The sequence below is a fragment of the Pan paniscus genome, chromosome 18 (assembly GCF_029289425.2).
Source record: "Pan paniscus chromosome 18, NHGRI_mPanPan1-v2.0_pri, whole genome shotgun sequence".
Classification (NCBI taxonomy): Eukaryota; Metazoa; Chordata; class Mammalia; order Primates; family Hominidae; genus Pan; species Pan paniscus.
This window is the reverse complement of record NC_073267.2, coordinates 5,485,780-5,506,201: the sequence shown is the minus strand read 5'-3', so window position 1 is coordinate 5,506,201 and position 20,422 is coordinate 5,485,780. Positions and strand designations below refer to the sequence as shown.

At 49.0% G+C, this 20,422-nt stretch overlaps 1 protein-coding gene and 1 long non-coding RNA gene across 5 annotated transcripts in view; both read right to left on the bottom strand.

Annotated features, from left to right (window-relative positions):
- The window catches only part of SEC14L5 (SEC14 like lipid binding 5), a 59,948-nt gene extending 40,228 nt beyond the window's left edge, over window positions 1–19,720 (bottom strand). For 2 of the 4 annotated variants that reach the window (XM_034939748.3, XM_034939750.3), the window contains exons 1-2: window positions 19,087–19,184; window positions 18,653–18,766 (exon numbers count right to left, since the gene is read on the bottom strand). In XM_034939748.3, the coding sequence (XP_034795639.3) occupies window positions 18,653–18,766; window positions 19,087–19,182 (210 nt within the window). In that variant the 5' untranslated portion in view covers window positions 19,183–19,184. Of the gene's footprint in view, window positions 1–18,652; window positions 18,767–18,912; window positions 18,937–19,086; window positions 19,185–19,472 lie in introns of those variants that run through there. The other 2 variants (XM_034939751.3, XM_034939749.3) reach the window with 2 other exon arrangements.
- On the bottom strand, window positions 701–18,645 carry LOC129394234 (uncharacterized). The gene is made up of 2 exons (XR_008621392.2): window positions 18,019–18,645; window positions 701–5,475 (listed from the first exon to the last, which is right to left on the bottom strand). It is a non-coding gene; the product is annotated as an uncharacterized LOC129394234 (long non-coding RNA).
- Window positions 19,721–20,422: the final 702 nt, after the last annotated feature.

The window sequence follows — 20,422 nt, the reverse complement described above, 5'->3', positions numbered from 1 at the left end:
CATAGAAGGTCAAGGCTGCAGTGAGCTATGATTATGCCACTGCACTCCAGCCTGGGTGGCAGAGCAAGATCTTGTTTCTTTAAAAAATAAAATAAAGGCTGTGCACAGTGGCTCACACCTATCCTCCCAGCACTTTGGGAGGCTGAGGCAGGTGGATCACTTGAGGCCAGGAGTTCAAGACAAGCCTGGACAACATAGTGAAACCCTGTCTCTACTAAAAATGCAAAAAATTAGCCAGGCGTGGTGGTGCGCACCTGTAATCCCAGCTACTCGGGAGGCTGAGGCATGAGAATTGCTTGAACCTGAGAGGAGGAGATGGCAGTGAGCCGAGATCATGCCACTGTACTCCAGCCTGGGCGACAGAGACTCCATCTCAAAAATAATAATAATAATAAATAAATAAAAACACTGGCTGAATAAAATTCAAATGCCTGCCAAGTGGAGAGGGACCTTACCTAGAAGGGACCAGGGAGCCCTGGAAGGTTATAGAGCACCTCTCTTCGCAGGATGGTTGTGAGGCCTTCACAGGTCCTGGGCCCTACCCATGTCAATCACATCACACACATTAAAATGCATCCACTTTCCGTGATTTACATATACATGAGCTCATCACAGTTGAGGTCCAGATGACAGCCTGGCATGAAGTTGCCCTTGGTAGGCATTTAATTCAGCATGTGTTCATTTTAACTCTGCAGGTTTCTTTTTCTTTTCTTTTTTTCTTTTTTTTTCTTTTTTTTTTTTTTTTTTTTTGAGATGGAGTCTCACTCTTTCGCCTAGGCTGGAGTGCAATGGCACGATCTCGGCTCACTGCAGCCTCCGCCTCCTGGGTTCAAACGATTCTCCTGCCTCGGCCTCCCAAGTACCTGGGATTACAGGCACCCACCACCACACCCAACTAATTTTTGTACTGGGCCTGCAGGTTTCTTTTTGTATTCTGGAATAATTACATTCATTTTCTTTCCTGGTTAAACATTGCTGTGACCTTGAGGAACTGCGGGCCGCGGGCACCCTGCCCTGGGAGAGGCCCCGGCAGAGACCAAACAGGGCCCGGCCCCTGTGCCTTTGGTACCTCCCAAGGTCCTACGGGATCAAACAGCTCACGGGACCTTTCTGTGTTGGAAACCAGCTCACACCACTAGTTTTGTCCCTGCCTAAGAGCCTCAGCTGCCGGCTCCTGTCCCTACAGTTGGCTTGACCACCCACAAATGAGATCTGAGCCTCTCCCTGCTAAACAAACACATGGTGTGGTGCTCTCAGGGACACAAGGCCACAGAAGGATTCAGTTACAGCCCTTCTGCCAGGTGGCTGGAGAGGACATCCAAGCCTGCCTGCTCAGAAAAGGAGATGGTCCAAAGCCCAGAGCCCACAGCTGCAGGGCCACAGTGGGGCAGGCAGGGACCAAGCAGGGCTGCCTCTTATGGGTCCCCATCCTGGAAAATCCATATTGACACAATTAGCATCTGGAGATGGGAGGCTGGAGTTAAATAGCCCTGAATTCCCACCCAGACTTGCCCAATTCCAGGCTGGGTGACCCCTCTTTCATTTGTAAAGTGCAATAATCATAGAACCTCCCAACTAGCACTCAGGTGGGCCTGTTTTATTGCTTCATGCATCACAACTGCTGAAATAGGGTCATCAGCCGCTGACATCCCTGAATTTGCAGTGCTTTGCAAAATGCCTAGCACATAGTCCACACTCAATAGACATTTACAGGATGAATGAATGAACAACAGCATAGCACCGCCCTTAAGAGAGTGGGCTCTGGGGCCTGGATTGGGATCTCTGCTCTGCCTCTCATCAGCTGTGTGAAAAAATCATCAAGCTCTCAGTTCCTTAATTCCTTTGTGTGTAAAAGGGGAAGTAAGAAAAGTAGCTACCTTGCTACTTGTCAGAAGAATAAAGGAGTCAGCTCATGTAATGTGCTTAGAGCAGTGCCTGGCACATGGTTCATTCTACATCACCATTTAAGTAAATTTAAATTTTAAAAATGAGTGAGATTCTGTAAAGTACAAAAAGCTATTTCTGCTAATCACTTGACAGATGATCCCTCCTCCCCTCCTTCCTTCCTTCCTGCTCTTCCTCATCCAAATTCAAAGGAAGCTGGAATGCCACTTACCCCAAAACATCCAGTAAGAATGCAGAAAGAATATCCAAGCTGCACCAACATCTTCCAGCCACTGAGTAAGGTGCCCCCATCGCCTGTAATACTCTTCAGGAGTCTCCCTATCAACCCCTTTCCTTCCCCCTGCAAGTCTAGGGGACCTCAGCACAGATGTGATATCAATCTACTCACCTCCTCCAACTCTTTTTTAAAAAATTGAAATATGGGTATCTACCCAAAGGAAAAGAAGTCATTATGTGAAAAAGACACATACACATGTATGTTTATAGCAGCACAATTCACAATTGCAAAAATATGGAGCCAACCTAAACGCCCATCAACCAATGAGTGGATTTTAGAAACGTGGTATATATACACCATGGAATACTACTCAGCCATAAAAAGGAACAAAATAATGTCTTTTTTTTTTTTTTTTTTTTTTGAGATGGAGTTTCGCTCTGTCACCCGGGCTGGAGTGCAGTGGCATGATCTCGACTCACTGCAAGCTCCGCCTCCCGGGTTCACGTCATTCTTCTGCCTCAGCCTCCCAAGTAGCTGGGACTACAGGCGCCCACCACCATGCCCAGCTAATTTTTTTGTACTTTTAGTGGAGACGGGGTTTCACCGTGTTAGCCAGGATAGTCTTGATCTCCTGACCTTGTGATCCGCCCGCCTCCGCCTCCCAAAGTGCTGGGATTACAGGCGTGACAAAATAATGTCTTTTGCAGCAACTTGGATGGAGCTGGAGGTCATTATTCTAAATGAAGTAACTCAGGAATGGAAAACCAAATATCATATGTTCTCACTTATAAGTGAGAGCTAAGATATGAGGACGCAAGCTGGGCGCGGTAGCTCACACCTCTAATCCCAGGACTTTGGGAGGCTGAGGTGGGCGGATTACTTGAGGTCAGGAGTTTGAGACCAGCCTGGCCAACATGGTGAAACCCCATATTTACTAAAAATACAAAAATTAGCCAGGCATGGTGGCACACACCTGTAATCCCAGCTACTCAGGAGGCTGAGGCAGGAGAATCGCTTGAATACAGGAGGCAGGGGTTGCAGTGAGCCGAGATTACACCACTGCACTCCAGCCTGGGTGACAGAGTGAGACTCCATCTCAAAATATATATATATGAGGATGCAAAGGCATAAGAATGATATAATGGATTTCGAGGACTTGGGAGGGGAAGACTGGGAGGGAGTGAGGAATAAAAGACTACACATTGGGTACAGTGTACACTGCTTGTGTGACAGGTGCACTAAAATCTCAGAAATCACCACTAAAGACCTTATCCATGTTAAAAAAAAAAAAAAAAAAAAAGCTGTACCCCAAAAACTGTTTAAATAAAAATAAATGTTTTTTTAAAAAATTAAAATATAATTATCATATCATATAACTCACCCTTTTTAAGTATGCAGGTCAGGCCAGGCATGGTGGCTCACCCTGTAATCCCAGCACTTTGGGAGGTCGAGGTGGGAGAATTGCTTAAGCCCAGGCGTTCAAGACCAGCCTGGGCAACATAGCAAGACGCATCTCTAAAAATAAAAATAAAAAACTAGGCAGGCATGATGGTGAGTGCCTGTGGTCCCAGCTACTCAGGAGGCTAGGGCGGGAGGATGGCTTAAGATTGCAGTGAGCTATGATCCTGCCACTGCACTCCAGCCTGGGTAACAGAGAGACCCTGTCTCAAAAAATAAAATATAAAGTATGCAGTCCAGTGTGTTTCATTCAGTACATTCACGAACTTAAAACCATCACCAATACCTAATCCAGAATATTTTCATCACCTTCAAAAGAAGCCCTGTATCCTTCAGAAGTCACCCCCATCTCTGCCCCTTCCCCTGCCACCCCAGTCCTAGACAACCACTCATCCGACTCATCTACTTTCTGTGTCTATATATTCCCTTCTCCGGATAGTTCCAAGAAATGAAGTCATATAAGGCCTGGTGAGGTGGCTCACGCCTGTAATCCCAGCACTTTGGGAGGCCTCAGCGGGCAGATCACCTGAGGTCAGGAGTTCAAGACCAGCCTGGTCAACATGGCGAAACCCCATCTCTACTAAAAATACAAAACATTAGCTGGGCATGGTGGCGTGCACCTGGAGTCCCAGCTACTCAGGAGGCTGAGGCACAACAGTCGTTTGAACCCGGGAGGTGGAGGTTGCAGTGAGCTGAGATTGCCTCACTGCATTCCAGCCTGAACAATAGAGCAAGGCTCTGTCTCAAAAAAAAAAAAAAAAAAAAAAAAGAGAGAGAGAAAAAAAAAGAAATCACATAAGACATGGCCTTCTGCCTCTGACCTCTCTCACTCAGCACAATGTTTTCAGCCCATCTGTGTTGCATCATGCATCAGTGCTTCCTTCCTTTTTACTTCTGAAGACTGTGCCATGGGGTAGACCCCCCAACTTTTCGTAGGGGTGCTCAACTAGAGCTTGCTGAATGAGTCATCAGCCACCCAATGGCAGCAGTGTCACCCAGCTGATGAAGGGAAGTGGGCCTGGCAGAACCAGGCTGACACTGTTCCGGAAGGCCTGACATGACTGTTGCAGACAATCCATCATTGCAGCTATACCCAGATGGCCCTGGAGCTGAAAAGCCACTGCTCATCCCAGCAAAGCCAGCCTGGGACACACATGAGATGGAGACACAGGGTCAGAACAGCGTCTGCAGCCAGGGCACCTGGACTCAGTGACAGGACAAGGGCGGAGCGTGGGGGAGGGGCAGAGACACAGCACAGGGTCAACATGTGACCCCAGCTCTGCCACTTGACAGCTGGATGCTCTCAAAGCAACCTCTCTGAGGCTCAGTTTTTCTCAGAAAAAAAGAGGAAAAGGATGCTGACTCATTTATGCCTGTTTTATTCCTTCACACATCACAACTGCTGAAGTAGCATCACCAGCCCCTGACATCCCTGAATTTGCAGTGCTTTGCAAAAATGCCTAGCACATAGTCAACACTCAATAGACATTTACAGGATGAATGAATGAGCAACAGCATAGCACTGCCATTAAGAGTGTGGGCTCTGGAGTTGCTGCAGCAATTAAAGGGACAATGCCAGGTACCACATTGTTGATTTTTTCTTAATGGACAAGAGCAAACCAATGGAGACTTAAAACAGATATTTGTACACAAGTGTTCACAGCAGCATCATTTACACAATGATCAAAAGGGGGAAACCACCCACGTGTCCATCAACAGATGAATAGATAAATGAAAGGTGATGGAGTCATACAATGACGTATTCTTCAGCTTTAAAGAGGAGTGAGGCACCTGGCACCTGCCACGACACGGCTGAACCTGGAAGACATTGTGTCCAGTGAAACGAGCCAGAGACAAAAGGATAACTATTGTATGATTCCTCTTCTATGAGGTACCTAGAATGGTCAAATTTGCAGAGACAGCAAATAGAATAGTGGTTAATAGCAGCAGTGGGGAGCAGGGAGTGGAGAGTTAGTGTTTCATGGGTACAGAGTCCGGTTTGGGATGATGAAGGGGTTCTGGAGATGGACAGTGGAGACAGTTGCACAATAACGTGAATGTACTTATGCCACTGAACTGTACACTTAAGATGCTTAAATGGGAAATTTTATGTTACGTGTATTTCATCACAATAAAAAAATATAGAGTGAGGCCAGGTGCAGTGGCTCACACCTATAATCCCAGCACATTGGGAGGCCAAGGCAAGAGGATCACTTGAAGCCGGGAGTTTGAGACCAGCCTGGGCAACACAGCAAAACCCCTATCTCCACAAAATATTTTAAAATTAGCCAGGTTCGGTGGCACCTATAGTCCCAGCTACTCAGGTAGCTGAGCTGGGAGAATCGCTTGAACCCAGGAGGTTGAGGCTGTAGTGAGCTATAATTGCACCACTGCACTCCAGCCTGGGCAATTAAAAAAAAAAAAAAAAGAATAAGCCACCTCCTAGATGGTCTACAGCCCTATCAGAAGCATTTGTCATGGTTTGGAATAGGACATTATGTCTGCGTTTGTTTGTTTACAGTCTCAATGCCACCATCTCTATGTAGGTTTCATTTACCACTGAATTCCCTGGTGCCTTGTACAACACCTGGGACATTGTAGACGTTCAGCCAATATTTCTCAAAGGAATGAAAGGAGGAAGGAATGAGTGAACGGCCAGGTGCCAGGGAAATAAAATAGGAAAATGGAACCATCTTTCTATATATCCCTGGGAGATTAAGTCACATAAGTACCGGTCTCCCTAGTCTCAGAGTGAGTGGACCTACATCTACACTCCCAGGGGACATCAGCAGGTGCGCAGCCCAAAGCTCTACCTTCAGAGAGCTAGGTTCTGGAAGATACTTATTGGGCAGGTGAATAAATGAGTAACTCCCCCTCAGTTGTCAGAACAGGGTTTATCCACAGGGATTAAACAATGAATCAGCCATGAACAACAAAGCCGGAGAGGGAGAGTTTTGCCAGTTTTTTTGGTTGTTGTTGTTATTGTTGTTTGTTTTTGAGACAAGGTCTTGCTTTATCACCCAGGCTGGAGTGCAGTGGCAAGATCACGGCTCACTGCAGCCTCGACCTCCTGGGCTCCACTGATCCTCCTGCCTCAGCCTCCCAAGTAGCTGGAATTACAGGCACACACCACCATGCCCAGTTCATATTTTAATTTTTTGTAGAGACAAGGTCTCACTACGTTGCCGAGGCTGGTCTCTCAAACTCCTAGGCTCAAACAATCCTCCTGCCTTAGCATTCCAAAGTGCTACGATTATAGGCGTAAGCCACCGCCCCCGGCCAGTTTTGCCTGTTTTTAACAAGTTCCCTATCCCATGGCTGCAACAGGACCAAAGTCAGCTAGTTCTTTTTTTTTTTTTTTTTTTTGGCTCTGTCACCAGGCTGGAGTGCAGTGGTGCAATCTCGGCTCTGTATCCTCCACCTCCCGGTTCAAGCGATTCTCCTGCCTCAGCCTCCCGCGTAGCTGGGACTACAGGCACATACCGTCAGGCCCAGCTAATTTTTGTATTTTTAGTAGAGACGGGGTTTCACCATGTTGGCCAGGCTGGTCTCAAACTCCTGACCTCGTGATCCACCCGCCTCGGCCTCCCAAAGTGCTGGGATTACAGGCACGAGCCACCGCACCCAGCCAGGTCTAGTTCTTACTGGTTCCTGCTTCTGCACACTTGGATGTACCTTTGGGCTGGGAAGCCATGTCCCCTCCACATGAGGACTCACCCTCAGAATGACTGGCCTCTCCGGCACTGGGAGAACGACAGCCCGTGCCACCCATGTGTGCACAAACCCACTGCAGAGTCTCACTCACGTGTCAGGAGCGGGGCCCAGGGACTCCTAGGATCACCTGGTTCCCCTGACGGCTCCGGGAGGGCGGATGACTTAGCGAGGCCAGCCTAGAGCAGCTTGACATTTACATGGTATGTCAGGATCTTGCGCAGAGGGGAAACGCTATTTTAAATTTTCCAAGTGTCTCAGGAATGCCTCCAGACCTCCAACGTCTCTGCTTCCTGGCCCCTGATGACGCTGCCAGCCACTTTCTAACTTGCACTGGGGTCCCATTAAGCTAGTTCACTTCTTTGAGAGACAAGTTCTGCCTCATTGGCCTTTGCATAGGCTAAACCCTGCCTAACATCCCCCACCTCCCCACTCCCTGCTTCCCCGCAACTCTCAGCCTGGCTGGCTCAAATGACCCTCCTATGGCCTCCAGTGGGTCCTTCTTTGTGTTCCTACAATGCCCTGTTCTTCCCCATGATGAATGGTTCTACATGGCATTTGTCTGTCACCCCCTCCCCCAATAGACTATGCTGAGGGCTCGATAAGGGCAGGAACCACATCAAAAGAACCAGATGGGCCAGGTGCAGTGGCTCACGCCTGTGATCCCAACACTTTGAGAGGCAGTCAGTTCACTTGAGCCCAGCAGTTCAAGACCAGCCTGGGCAACATGGTAAAAACCCTTCTATACAAAAGATACAAACATTAGCCTGGCGTGGTTGTGTGTGCCTGTAGTCCCAGCTACTTGGGAGGCTGAGGTGGGACAATCGCTTGAGCCTGCAAGGTTGAGGCTGCAGTGAGCTGTGATCGTGCCGCTGCACCCCAGCCTGGGTGACAACCTGAGACCAGTCTCAAAAAAAAAAAAAAAAAAGAAAAGAAAAAGAACCAGACAAGACAGACACAGTCTTTTCTTCCTGGAGCTTCCCTTAATGAAAAATACCCATATAAACAAGTAAACAAGGAAACAAATGAACAGAATAACAATGCATTTCAAAAAGTACCAGATCAGGCTGCTCACAGTGGCTCACACCTGTAATCTCAGCACTTTGGGAGGCCAAGGTGGGTGGATCACCTGAGGTCAGGAGTTCAAGACCAGCCTGACCAATGTGGTGAAACCCCATCTCTGCTAAAAATGCAAAAATTAGCCGAGCATGGTGGCAGGCGCCTGTAATCCCATCTACTTGGGAAGCTAAGGCAGGAAAATGGCTTGAACCTGGGAGGCGGAGGTTGCCATGCGCGAGATGGCACCATTGCATTCCAGCCTGGGCAACAGAGCAAGACTCTGTCTCAAAAAAAAAAAAAAAGTACTAGATCAGTGCACATTTGAGCCTCTGACATTGGAGAAAAAAAGAAGTGCTACGAATCCACCTCGCACAGCCTTCGGCACACAGCAAAAACTCAAAAAATATTTGTGGAATGCACACATGCATGAATGCATAAATAAATGCACACAGAAATGAATGCACGAGGGCCTTACACTTATTTCAGGGCCCTCGGAAATCAGAAGACAACTATGCAGGGCAGTGGATCACCTCTGTTCTCCCATCGCAAATCAGAGCAGCATTCAAGGTAGAAAACATTGCTTGCCTTAATCTGTTAGCAACAGGATCAGATGACGGGCTCCAGGGAGCTAATTTAAACTCATTTAAATAAGGCCCCTGCCGCTTTGTTAAAACTACCTCCGTAACAGCGAATCCAACTGTAACTGCTTTTGGCCTAAGCCACAATAATTTACCTTCACAAGCTGCTTCTTATTAATAACGCATTGGCTAAATTACAAGCTGTTTAACAATACAACAAGGCCAGATCTTTAAATATTTTAACATGTAATTGCTGAAGGACAGAACCTTACCTCCGTAACCCTTCCTCCACAGGAAAAGCCTTTTGCTTAGGAAGTTCTACTCCAAGCCATCTTCCTTATTTAGGTTTGCAAAACAGAGATGACCTGACGCTACTGGGCTTTGGGGCCCCACAGGAACACCTGGGCAGTGGCTGGACAAAAGGGGACCAGGTCATTCCTAAAGCCACAGTACTGCTGCTGGTGCACAAATGTTTATGGAAAGTCAAGGCCAGGTATAGTGGCTCACATCTGTGATCCCAGCACTTTGGGAGACCAAGGCAGGAGGATGGCTTGAGCCCAGGAATTTCAGACTAGCATGGGCAACATAGGGAGAGCTCACCTTTACAAAAATATTTTTTAAAATTAGCCAGGTGCGGCCAGGCGCCGTGGCTCACGCCTGTAACCCTAACACTTTGGGAGGGCAGGGCAGGCGGATCACCTGAGGTAGGGAGTTCGAGACCAGCCTGACCAAAATGGAGAAACCCCATCTGTGCTAAAAATACAAAATTAGCCTGGCGTGGTGGTGCATGCCTGTAACCACAGCTACTCAGGAGGCTGAGGTAGAAGAATTGCTTGAACCCGGGAGGCAGAGGTTTCAGTGAGCCAAGATTGCACCACTGCACTCCAGCCTGGGCAACAAGAGCGAAACTTCGTCTCAAAAAAAAAAATTAGCCAGGCGTGGTGGTGAACACCTGTGGTCTCAGCTATTTAGAAGGCTGAGGTGGGAGAATCACTTGACCCCCAGGAGATCAAGGCTGCAGTGAGCCATGATTGCACCACTGCACTCCAGCTTGAGTAACAGAGCAAGCCCCTGTCTCAAAAAAGAAATAAAATAAAATAAAATAGAGAGGGAGAAAGGGAAGGGAAGGGGAGGGGAGGGGAGGGGAAGGGAGGGGAAGGGGTGGGGGGGAGGGGATGGGAGGGGAGGGGAGGGGACGGGAGGGGAAGGGGGGAGGGGTGAAGGAAGGAAAGAAGGAAAGGAAGGCAGGAAGGAGGCCAGGTGTGGTCAGGCCTGTAATCACAGCACTTTGGGAGGCCGAGGTAGGTGGATCACCTGAGGTCAGGAGTTCAAGTGACCTCGGGGTCACTTGAGGTAAGGAGTTGGAGACCAGCCTGGCCAACATGGTGAAACCTCATCTCTATTAAAAATACAAAAATCAGCCAGGCATGGTGGCGGGCACCTGTAATCCCAGCTACTGAGGATGCTGAGGTGGGAGAATCGCTTGACCCTGGGAGGTGGAAGCTTCAATGAGCCAAGATTGCACCACTGCACTCTAGTCTGGGCGACAGAGCAACACTCTGTCAAAAAAAAAAAAAAAAAACGAAAGAAAGAAAAGTCAGAGCCAGAATCCGGAAAGTCTGGCTGTGAGCTCTGGCTGTGGGGTCAGATTCCCTGAGTTCAAATCCCAACTGTGAAATGTAACCCCTAAAATAGATATGTTGAAGTCCTAAGCCCTGGTACCTGTGAATGTGACCTCATTTGGAGAACAGGTCTTTACAAGTAATCAAGTTGAAGCGAGGCCATTGGAGTGTCCTTATAAATCCAATACGACTGGTGTCCTTATAAAAAATGGAAATCTGGACACAGTGAGTCACTATGTGAGGACTGGAGTTCTGCTGTCCCAAGTCAAGGAACTGTCCGAGGCTGGGAGAGAGGCCAGGAGCAGATGCCCTTCTAGAGCCTCCAGAGGGAGTGTGGGCCTGCCCACACCTTGAATTCAGGCATCTGGCCTCCAGAACAGTGAGGCAATGAACTTATGTTGTTCTAAGTCACCCGGTTTGTGGCTCTGTGGGACCATAAACACTGGTCACTGAGGGACAGTCTCCTGGACCTTGCTGAGCCTCAATTTCCTCTTCTGCTACAGATCAGGCTGCTATAATTGACCTGCCTCTGAGCTGGCCTAAAGGGCTGGCCACAGGTAGCGCTGAATAAACACTCCCGGGCTTGGCCGGTGTGCCAGGGGCCAGGGCCTGCCGGCTTGGGCTGTATTCTCCCTTGCAGGGTCCCGAAGGGGTAAAGGCATCCTGATGGTAACTGCCTCTGCTGGGACCATGCACTTGGCCCAGATGCCAGCTCAGTAACTTCAGATCCTCCATCCAGCTCTGAAAAATGGTAGAGCTCATAGTTGGGGTGTAAATTGAGGGACCGAACTGCATGAAGTTGAGTCCCCACCTGCTACATGTTTGCTTTGGAGCCCTGGATAAGCCTCTCCTTAGTCTCCTCCTCTGTCGAATGGGCTGCCCACAGAACTCATCTCATGGGGTGGCTATGAAGAATTAATAAGTGAATAGACTCAGAGCAGTGTCTGGGGCCGGGCGCGGTGGCTCATGCCTGTAATCCCAGCATTTTGGGAGGCTAAATTGGGTGATTACCTGAGGTCAGGAGTTCAAGACCAGCCTTGCCAACATAATGAAACCCTGCCTCTACTAAAAATACAAAAATTTAGCTGGGCATGGTGGCGGGCACTTGTACTCCCAGCTACTCAGGAGGCTGAGGCAGGAGAATCACTTGAACCCAGGAGGTGAATGTTGCAGTGAGCCGAGACCATGCCACTGCACTCCAGCCTGGGTGACAGAGCAAGACTCCATCTCAAAAAAAAAAAAAAAAAAGAGGCCGGGCGCGGTGGCTCACGCCTGTAATCCCAGCACTTTGGGAGGCAGAGGAGGGTGGATTATGAGGTCAGGAGATTGAGACCATCCTGGCTAACACAGTGAAACCCCGTCTCTACTAAAAAATAGAAAAAATTAGCCAGGCATGGTGGCGGAACTTCAGTGTCGTGTATGAGTTTGTTAAATATTTTTAAAATTTTTTAATTTTTTTTTAATTTTATTTTTTGAGGCAGGGTCTCACTCTGTTGCCTAGGCTGGAGTGCAGTGGCAACATCACAGCTCACTGCAGCCTCAATCTCCTGGGCTCAAGTGATCCTCCTGCCTCAGTTTCCCAAGTAGCTGGGACTGCAGGTGTGCACCATCACACCCAGCTAATTATTTTATTTTTGGTAGAGATGGGGTCTCCCTATGTTGCCCAGGCTGGTCTCAAACTCCTCAGCTCAAGCAATCCTCCTGCTTCGGCCTCCTAAAGTGCTGGGATTACATGCATGAGCCACCACAGCTGGCCTTAAATAAAATTTAAAATAGAATCTTCAAAAACCCATTGAATAACCAGTACCATTCACAACAGAGATTTCTTTTTTTTTTTTTTTTTTGAGATGGAGTCTTGCTCTTTTGCCCAGGCTGGAGTGCAGTGGCGCGATCTCGGCTCACTGCAAGCTCTGCCTCCTGGGTTCACACCATTCTCCTGCCTCAGCCTCCCGAGTAGCTGGGACTACAGGCGCCCGTCACCACGCCCGGCTAATTTTTTGTATTTTTAGTAGAGACGGGGTTTCACCGTGTTAGCCAGGATGGTCTCAATCTCCTGACCTCGTGATCCGCCCGTCTCGGCCTCCCAAAGTGCTGGGATTACAAGCGTGAGACACCGCGCCTGGCCAACAACAGAGATTTATTTGGAAAGACTATGTTCATGCAAAAACTTGCGCATAAATATTTATAGCAGCACTATTTATAATAGTCCCCCCAAACTGAAAACAACTTAAATATCCATCAACTAATGAATGATAAAGAAAATGTGGTCTATTCATACACAGTGAAGTATTTATTTAGCCATAAAAACAAGGCAGAATCTATACATGCTAAGATGTGGATGAACCTTAAAAATATTGTACGCTCAGGTGTCTTCTTATCACCAGACACATTCAAGATGTGTACGTTAAAGACATATAGCTTTTAATGTGTCAATCACACCTGAATGAGGTAGTTTTAAAAATATATATTATACTGGCTGGGCGCAGTGGCTCACACCTGTAATCCTAGCACTTTGGGAGGCCAAGGTGGGCAGATCACCTGGGGCCAGGAGTTCGAGACCAGCCTGACCAACACGGTGAAACCCCATCTCTACTAAAAATACAAACATTAGCCAGGCGTGGTGGTGCCCATCTGTAATCCCAGCTACTCAGGAGGCTGAGACAGGAGAATCTCTTCAGCCTGGGAGACAAAAGTTGCAGTGAGCCAACATCAGGCCACTGCACCCCAGCCTGGGTGACAGTGAGACCCCGTATCGAAAAAAGAAGAAGAGGCGGGGCACAGTGGCTCACGCCTGTAATCCCAGAATTTTGGGAGGCCGAAGCAGGAGGATCACCTGAGGTCGGGAGTGAAGAAGAATTGGGGAATGTGCTGAGGCCTGGAGCAGAGATAGAGCCTGTGGGTCTGGTTCTTTTTTTTTGAGATGGGGTCACACTCTGTCACCCAGGCTGGAGTGCAATGGCGCGAACTCGGCTCACTGCAACCTGTCTCCCAGGTTCAAGCGATTCTCCTGCCTCACCCTCCCGACTAGCTGGAATTACAGGCATGCACCACCACACTTAGGTAATTTTGTATTTTTAGTGGAGATGGAGTTTCTCCATGTTGGTCAGGATGGTCTTGATCTCCAAACCTCATGATCCACCTGCCTCGGCCTCCCAAAGTGCTGGGATTACAGGTGTGAGCCACCATGCCCGGCCCTTGTTCTTTACCACCCACTTGAGAAAAGAGACAAATAACCTAGACTCAACTCACAGTGGACTGGGCAGAGCATGGCCTTCGGGACTCAGGCGACCTGAGCCACATGGCCTTTGTGTCCTCTATGCAAGGACCTCCACAAAGACACCACCACCCCACACACCTTCTGGGACCCGGGCATTCAAAGGACTGACGGACCCTCTCCAACACTGGATACTCCAGCTGCCTCCATTGTCTTAATTGTTTTTCTCTGTTTACCAAGATAATAAAAGCTCATTGTTTTGAACCCAATGATACGGAATGCTATCAAGAAAGAAAGGAAGGCTGAGCGCAGTGGCTCATGCCTATAATCCCAGCCCTTTGGGAGGCCAAGGTGGGAGGATCACTTGAGCCCAGGAGTTCAAGACCAGGCTGGGCAACATAGTGAGACCTCATTTCTATAAAAGTATATATAAATTTTTATATAGTAGAATTTAAAAACTAGCCGGGCATGGTGGTGCATGCTTGTACTCCCAGCTAAGGCTGTACTCTGGAGACTAAGGCAGGAGGATGGCTTGAGCCCAGGAGTTCAAGGCTGCAGTGAGCCATGATTGCATCACTGCACTCCAACCTCAGCAACAGAGCAAGACTCTGTCTCAAAAAGAAAGAAAAAAGGGAGCAAAAGGCTGGGCCCAGTGGCTCGCGCCTCTAATCCCAGCACTTTGGGAGGCCAAGGCGGGCGGATCACTTGAGGTCAGGAGTTCAAGACCAGTCTGGCCAGCATGGTGAAAGCCCGTCTCTACTAAAAATACAAAAATTAGTCAAGTGTGGTAGCGCATGCCTGTAATCTCAGCTACTCAGGGGGCTGAAGCTAGAGAATCACTTGAACCCAGAAGGCGGAGGTTGCAGTCAGCCAAGATCATGCCACTGCACTCCAACCTAGATGACAAAGCGAGCGAGACTCCGTCTTAAAAAAAAAAATAGTTGGGAGGAGGAAAGATACCCTAGAATCCTTCCCTTTAGAAGCAAAATTCGTGAGAAGGGATTTGGAGAGAAATCTCCGTTTATTTGACTAGATAAATTTTTGAAGTGAGAGTATTAATTTTTAAAAATGTTTAAAGCCAGGTCTAGAAAGGTTACCTCAAAGCACAATTTTGTAATCAACTACTCAAGCCCAATTTCAGTCATTTGTGTCATTGTCAGTGGACTTTTGAAGAAGCCAGGAGCATTTTGATTCTGAAGTCAGTTTTGTTAAACAGAAAAACTGAAAGGCCAGCTTTTCTGGTCACTCGGATGCAGTGAAAATAGCTGAGTTCATCTGAAACTTCCCCGGCATCTGACCCAATCTGAGGGCAAGTGTTTAACTGAGAAACAAAGACGAACATTAAGCATAGAAAACCCCTTTTGTGCCTCCACAGTGTGCAAGTTACGTTGAGTTATGCAGCTATTTTGGGGACAATAATGTTTTGTAAACAGTTGGTAAAGTGGCTTTGTTGGCAGTGTTGCTGTGGCTTGGGACCATTTCACAGACAAGGACTGTATGGAAGATAGAATGACAGGGTTGTGGCAGTCCCTCTGAAAAATACAAATGACTTAAATTAAGGCAGGTACAGATAAGGAAGATTATTATTATTATTATTATTATTTTGAGACAGAGTTTAACTCTTCCCCCAGGCTGGAGTGCAATGGCACGATCTCGGCTCCCTGCAACCTCCGCCTCCCGGGTTTAAGTGATTCTCCTCTCTCAGCCTCCCGAATAGCTGGGATTACAGGTGCTTGCCACCATGCCCAGCTAATTCTTGTATTTTTAGTAGAGACAAGGTTTTACCATGTTGGCCAAGCTGGTCTCGAACTCCTGACCTAAGGTGGTCCGCCCGCCTTAGCCTCCCAATGTGTTGGGATTACAGGCATGATCCACCATATCTGGCCACAGATAATATAGATTTGAAAGCCTTTTTTTCACTTTACCCACAGGTGTCAGTACCTAGAGACTCAACAGCAAAGGGAGTAAATGGAGCCCTGCCTTCATTTGTGGAACATGAAGCTTACAAAATATGTTTAACATACCCAATACAGGCAATGCGAGTACATTACTAGTCCTATTCATATAGTTTTTCTGTTGTTTTTGTTTTCTTTTCTTTTTTTCTTTTTTTTTTTTTTTTTTTTTTTTGAGACAGAGTCTCGCTCTGTTGCCCAGGCTCAAGTGCAGGACTGTGTGTCCAGTCCTGTCTTATTCTATGAATAAGCACCCAGCCGCCATTTTCTTTATTTGTGAAATGGGGATGACTGTATGCCTATATGCGCCTCATAAGGTTGTCATGAAGATGAAAAGTGATTGTGTGTGTGTGTGTGTCTGTTTGCCTCGCACAGGGCCCAGTCCTACCAAGTGACAATAAGTGGTCGATAAACATAAATAATCACCCTTAGTTTAAGGCTCTGGCAGCTCACATGTTCTAAGACCCAAGCACTTGTTCATTCATTCATAAGAAGAGAGAAATTCTTCTCTGACAGTCCAAGGACCCATGGTTCTCTGCCATGAATCTGAGACACATTAACTATAGGATGGAAAACCATATACTGCATGTGCTTAATAAATTCCAACTTAATTTGTCACGTTTAGGGTTCTGAAAATATTTACAATCATTGCACTTGAAAATAAGCCATGCCCATGAATGTAGCACTTAAGGCTATATGAATAGGGGCCGGATGCAGTGAGCCACCCCTGTAATCCCAGCACTTTGGGAGGCCGAGGCTAGTGGATCACTTGAGGTCAGGAGTTCAAGACCAGCGTGGCCAACATGATGAAACCCCGTCTATACTGAAAATACAAAAATTACCTGGGCATGCTGGTGTGCATCTGTAATCTCAGCTACTCAGGGGGCTGAGGCACGAGAATGGCTTGAACCTGGGAGGCAGAGGTTGCAGTGAGCCAAGATGGCACCACTGCACTCCAGTCTGGGCAACAGAGCGAGACTCAGTCTCGAAAAAGTAAAAGAAAATGGGGCTCAGAAAAGTTCAGCAACTTTTGTTGTTGTTGTTGTTGTTGAGAAGGAGTCTCGCTCTGTCACCCATGCTGGAGTGTTGCGGTGCAATCTCGGCTCTCTACAACCTCTGCCTCCTGGGTTCAAGAGATTCTCCTGCTTCAGCCTCCCGAGTAGCTGGGACTACAGGTGCATGCCACCATGCCCGGCTAATTTTTTTTGTATTTTTAGTAGAGTTGGGGTTTCACCGTGTTAGACAGGATTGTCTTGATCTCCTGACCTTGTGATCCACGCACCTCGGCCTCCCAAAGCCCTGGGATTACAGGTGTGAGCCACTGCACCCGGCTTAAGTTCAGCAACTTTCTAAAAACATACAACCAGAGCATGACAGAGCACAGCAGAACCCTAAGGCATCTGAATTCACATCCCTGGATCTCTTCACCATCCCCTGGTGTTCCACTCCCATTATGCAGAAGCAAAGTCACTCAGCCACTTGCAAAAACAGTAACAATCATAGCTGGATCTCAGTGAGCATTTGGTCTGCGTCAGCCCTGTACCAGGAGCTTTATACACATTGATTCATTTAATCCACAGCATGACACCAGGATTTGGAAGCCAGGAGATTCCCATTTTGGTGATGGGGAGTGGAGGCTCATGGAGGTGAAGTGACTTGCCCCACAGTCACTCAGCTAGTCAATTTGGGAGCTAGAATATGACCCTAAGCCAGTTCCTGCCTCTTTGCTGTCCTAGAACCATCTGCCTGTAACAGCACAAGGTATGTGGATGATTTTGGTGATGCTTTTAAATCCTCTGTGTGACAATAAACATATATGCATGTAGATTCATAGAATAAGACAGGACTGGACACACAGGCACACACAGCCACCAAGAGATATGAAAGTCCCTGGATAGAAGGCTGGGGTTAAGCAGTCGGTGCTGGGGTGGGAGAGATGGGGGTGGATGCTAATGTTTCTTACACTTTCAATACATTAATTTACAAGACTTCGGTGTAATAACAGCGACAGCATATTTTGTGAGCTCCTACTGTGTGCCCGGCACACCGCAAGGAGCACCAAGAACTATTTCGTTTACTCCTCCCCGCAACCTCATAGCATTGTCCCCATGTTACTGAGCAGGGAAGTGAAGCTGAGAGGCAGAGGGATGGAGCCAAGAAGGAATTCCACGTCCACCTATGTCCAGCTTCTGCCCCCAGGGTGCAAAGACCAGTGATCCTGGGGGCCAAGGATCTGGCAGCCAATTCTAGGCCTCCAACTGACTTGCTGCACAACACAGAGTACATCACAAAGCAAACCTACCCACTCATTCTCTCTCTCGTCCCAGTGTCAGCTTCCTTGAAGGGGAGGGAAGGGGGTCTGTGAGCAGAAGGAGGGCTCTGTGGTCAAATGTGAGGTTCTAGAGTCTCCTCTGTGGGGATCTCAGCCCCGACTCCACTTCTGCGTAGATATAGAACTTGGTGTCATCCCTTCACCTGTCAAAGCCTCAGTTTCATGGAGGTTAAATGGGAAAATAACAGCTATCGGGAATTGGAAGAAACATCATCTGTTAAGACAGTGCTGTAAACATTCAATAAACAGCTGTTGTCATTATCACCACCATTCCATTTATCACTGTGATATGCCATTATATGAAATGACGGCAGTGGCTTGGCCCCTGATACCTTTGCTTTCTATCAGGAGAGTCTAAAGTAAGGGAGCAGGTCAGCTTCAACAAGGAGAAGGAAGAAAGACTTTGTGTTTTGGTCACTGGGCCGAGGATAGGATGGTTGGACAGAGGGGTCACTGGTTAGAAGTTAAACCCACCACGTCAGCTGAGTAACTCACTAATTCCTTCTGATCTGGGAGTCTAAGGAGCTCCGTCTTCCTACCGCCATAGCTGATCTCAAGTCCCTCCAACTGTCACATGGGGGCCCAAGAATCAGGAGTCACTCACCGCCATGACCAGCTCAAACGGGTACTTGTAGACTCGGACAGGAGACTGGTATCTCTGCACCATGTTCACGCTGGAGCACCAATGGAGGTCACCAGGCAGGGGTGTGCACGGAGCCTGGGGTGAGGAGTGACTGGTGAGGTTGCAGCTCCCACCTCGGGAAGCAGGGACACCACCCACCAAGTGTAAGGGGCAGCCCCTGGCCCCACCCACACAGCTCCCCAGCCTTCAAATTGAGAAGGCTGATATTACCCCCAAATTACCCCAGGCCAAGCCCCAACAGCTTCCCTGTCATTAGCCATGGCCCCAGACCACGCTCAGCCTTCCAAGAGCAGTCAGCACCCCCAAACTTTCCTCTACCCCCACCCCTTCACACTGAGGGCCCCCAGAAGCCTTACGGCCACCCACACAGACACACACACATTTGCAATTCTTACACTCCCACGGTTCTCTTCACGCATGCACCCCGCAGCTTGCCACAGACTTGCTGGCCTACAGCCCACCCCCAAGTCTCCTTGCACCTGCCCTCCCATTTTCCTCCCAGACACGCTGAAATACACACACAGCCTTCACCACATTTCACAGCACTGTCTCTATCACACACATGCACACACGCAGGTTTCCCTCCCACACGGGACTGCTTTTGCACACGCCTCCAACTTTGCACACACACCCTGAAACACGCACCTGCCCAACTCCACGCACGCAATTCCCCTGGTGTGCACAGACGTGCACACACGCACACACACCCGTGCGCACATGCAGACACACGTACACACACGTAGAGGCACTCGCACACACAGGTCCCCGCAGCTTTGCTCACCCTCGCCCTCGGGAGCCTTTGGGAATGCAGCCTAGGGGAAGTGCCCTGGAAGCCCGCCTGGCTCGCGAGCTGAGCGCTTACGGGCTCCCGCGCCCGCCTGGCCTGGAGCGCAGCGCCTGAGGCGGGGCCCGATCGCGGCTCGCTAGCCTGGTGTGTCCCGCCTTGAACACCCTGCAACAAGGAACGCTGTGGAAGGCCGGAGGGGCGGGAGCGAGACCTGCCGGGCCGAGAGAGCTCCAGGACCCGGGACAGCGGAGATCCTGGCCTGGCCCCGCCCCTGACCGGGCCCCGCCCACGTCCCCGGCCATGGCCCCGCCCAGGTTGGCCCCGCCCCCTAACTTGTCCCGCCCCACTCTGGCCCCGCCCCAGGCGAACTCCCCCCTGGTTCTAGCCCCGCCCCTTGTTTTTAGATGTCTCTCGTTTGACCACGCCCTCAGCCCAGTCCTTTCTCTAGATTGGTCACACCTCAGGAAGTCCCCTCCCCCTTCACTGGCCCCGCCCTCCAAGGTCCTCAGCCTCTGGAATGGTCGGCCACAGGACGACCCCGCCCTAATCTAGCTCTGCCTCCAAGCGGACCCTGAGTCCGGGCCGATCCGCCCCGGACCCTGCGTCTGGCCGACAGTACTGTTTACATTTGTAGATAAGCACAGTTTACGCTTTTCTTGCTCAGATTAACCTCGCCCTCGTCCCGCTGCACTTGGGTCTGACTGGCTCCTCCACCTGTCCCCGCCCCACGGCCCGCGCATGCACCTTCGCCCACTCTGCACACCTTCACAGAGCGCCTGCTGGGGGTCAGCCCTGTCCAGGCGCTGGAGAGCCGCCGGTGAGCCACACGCACGAATCCCTGCCCTCGTGGAGTTTATACTACGGTGGGGAGACAGACACTCAATAAATAAGGCAAATATATGATGTGTGAGGTGGTGAAAAACTCTCACGAGAGAAAAATAAGC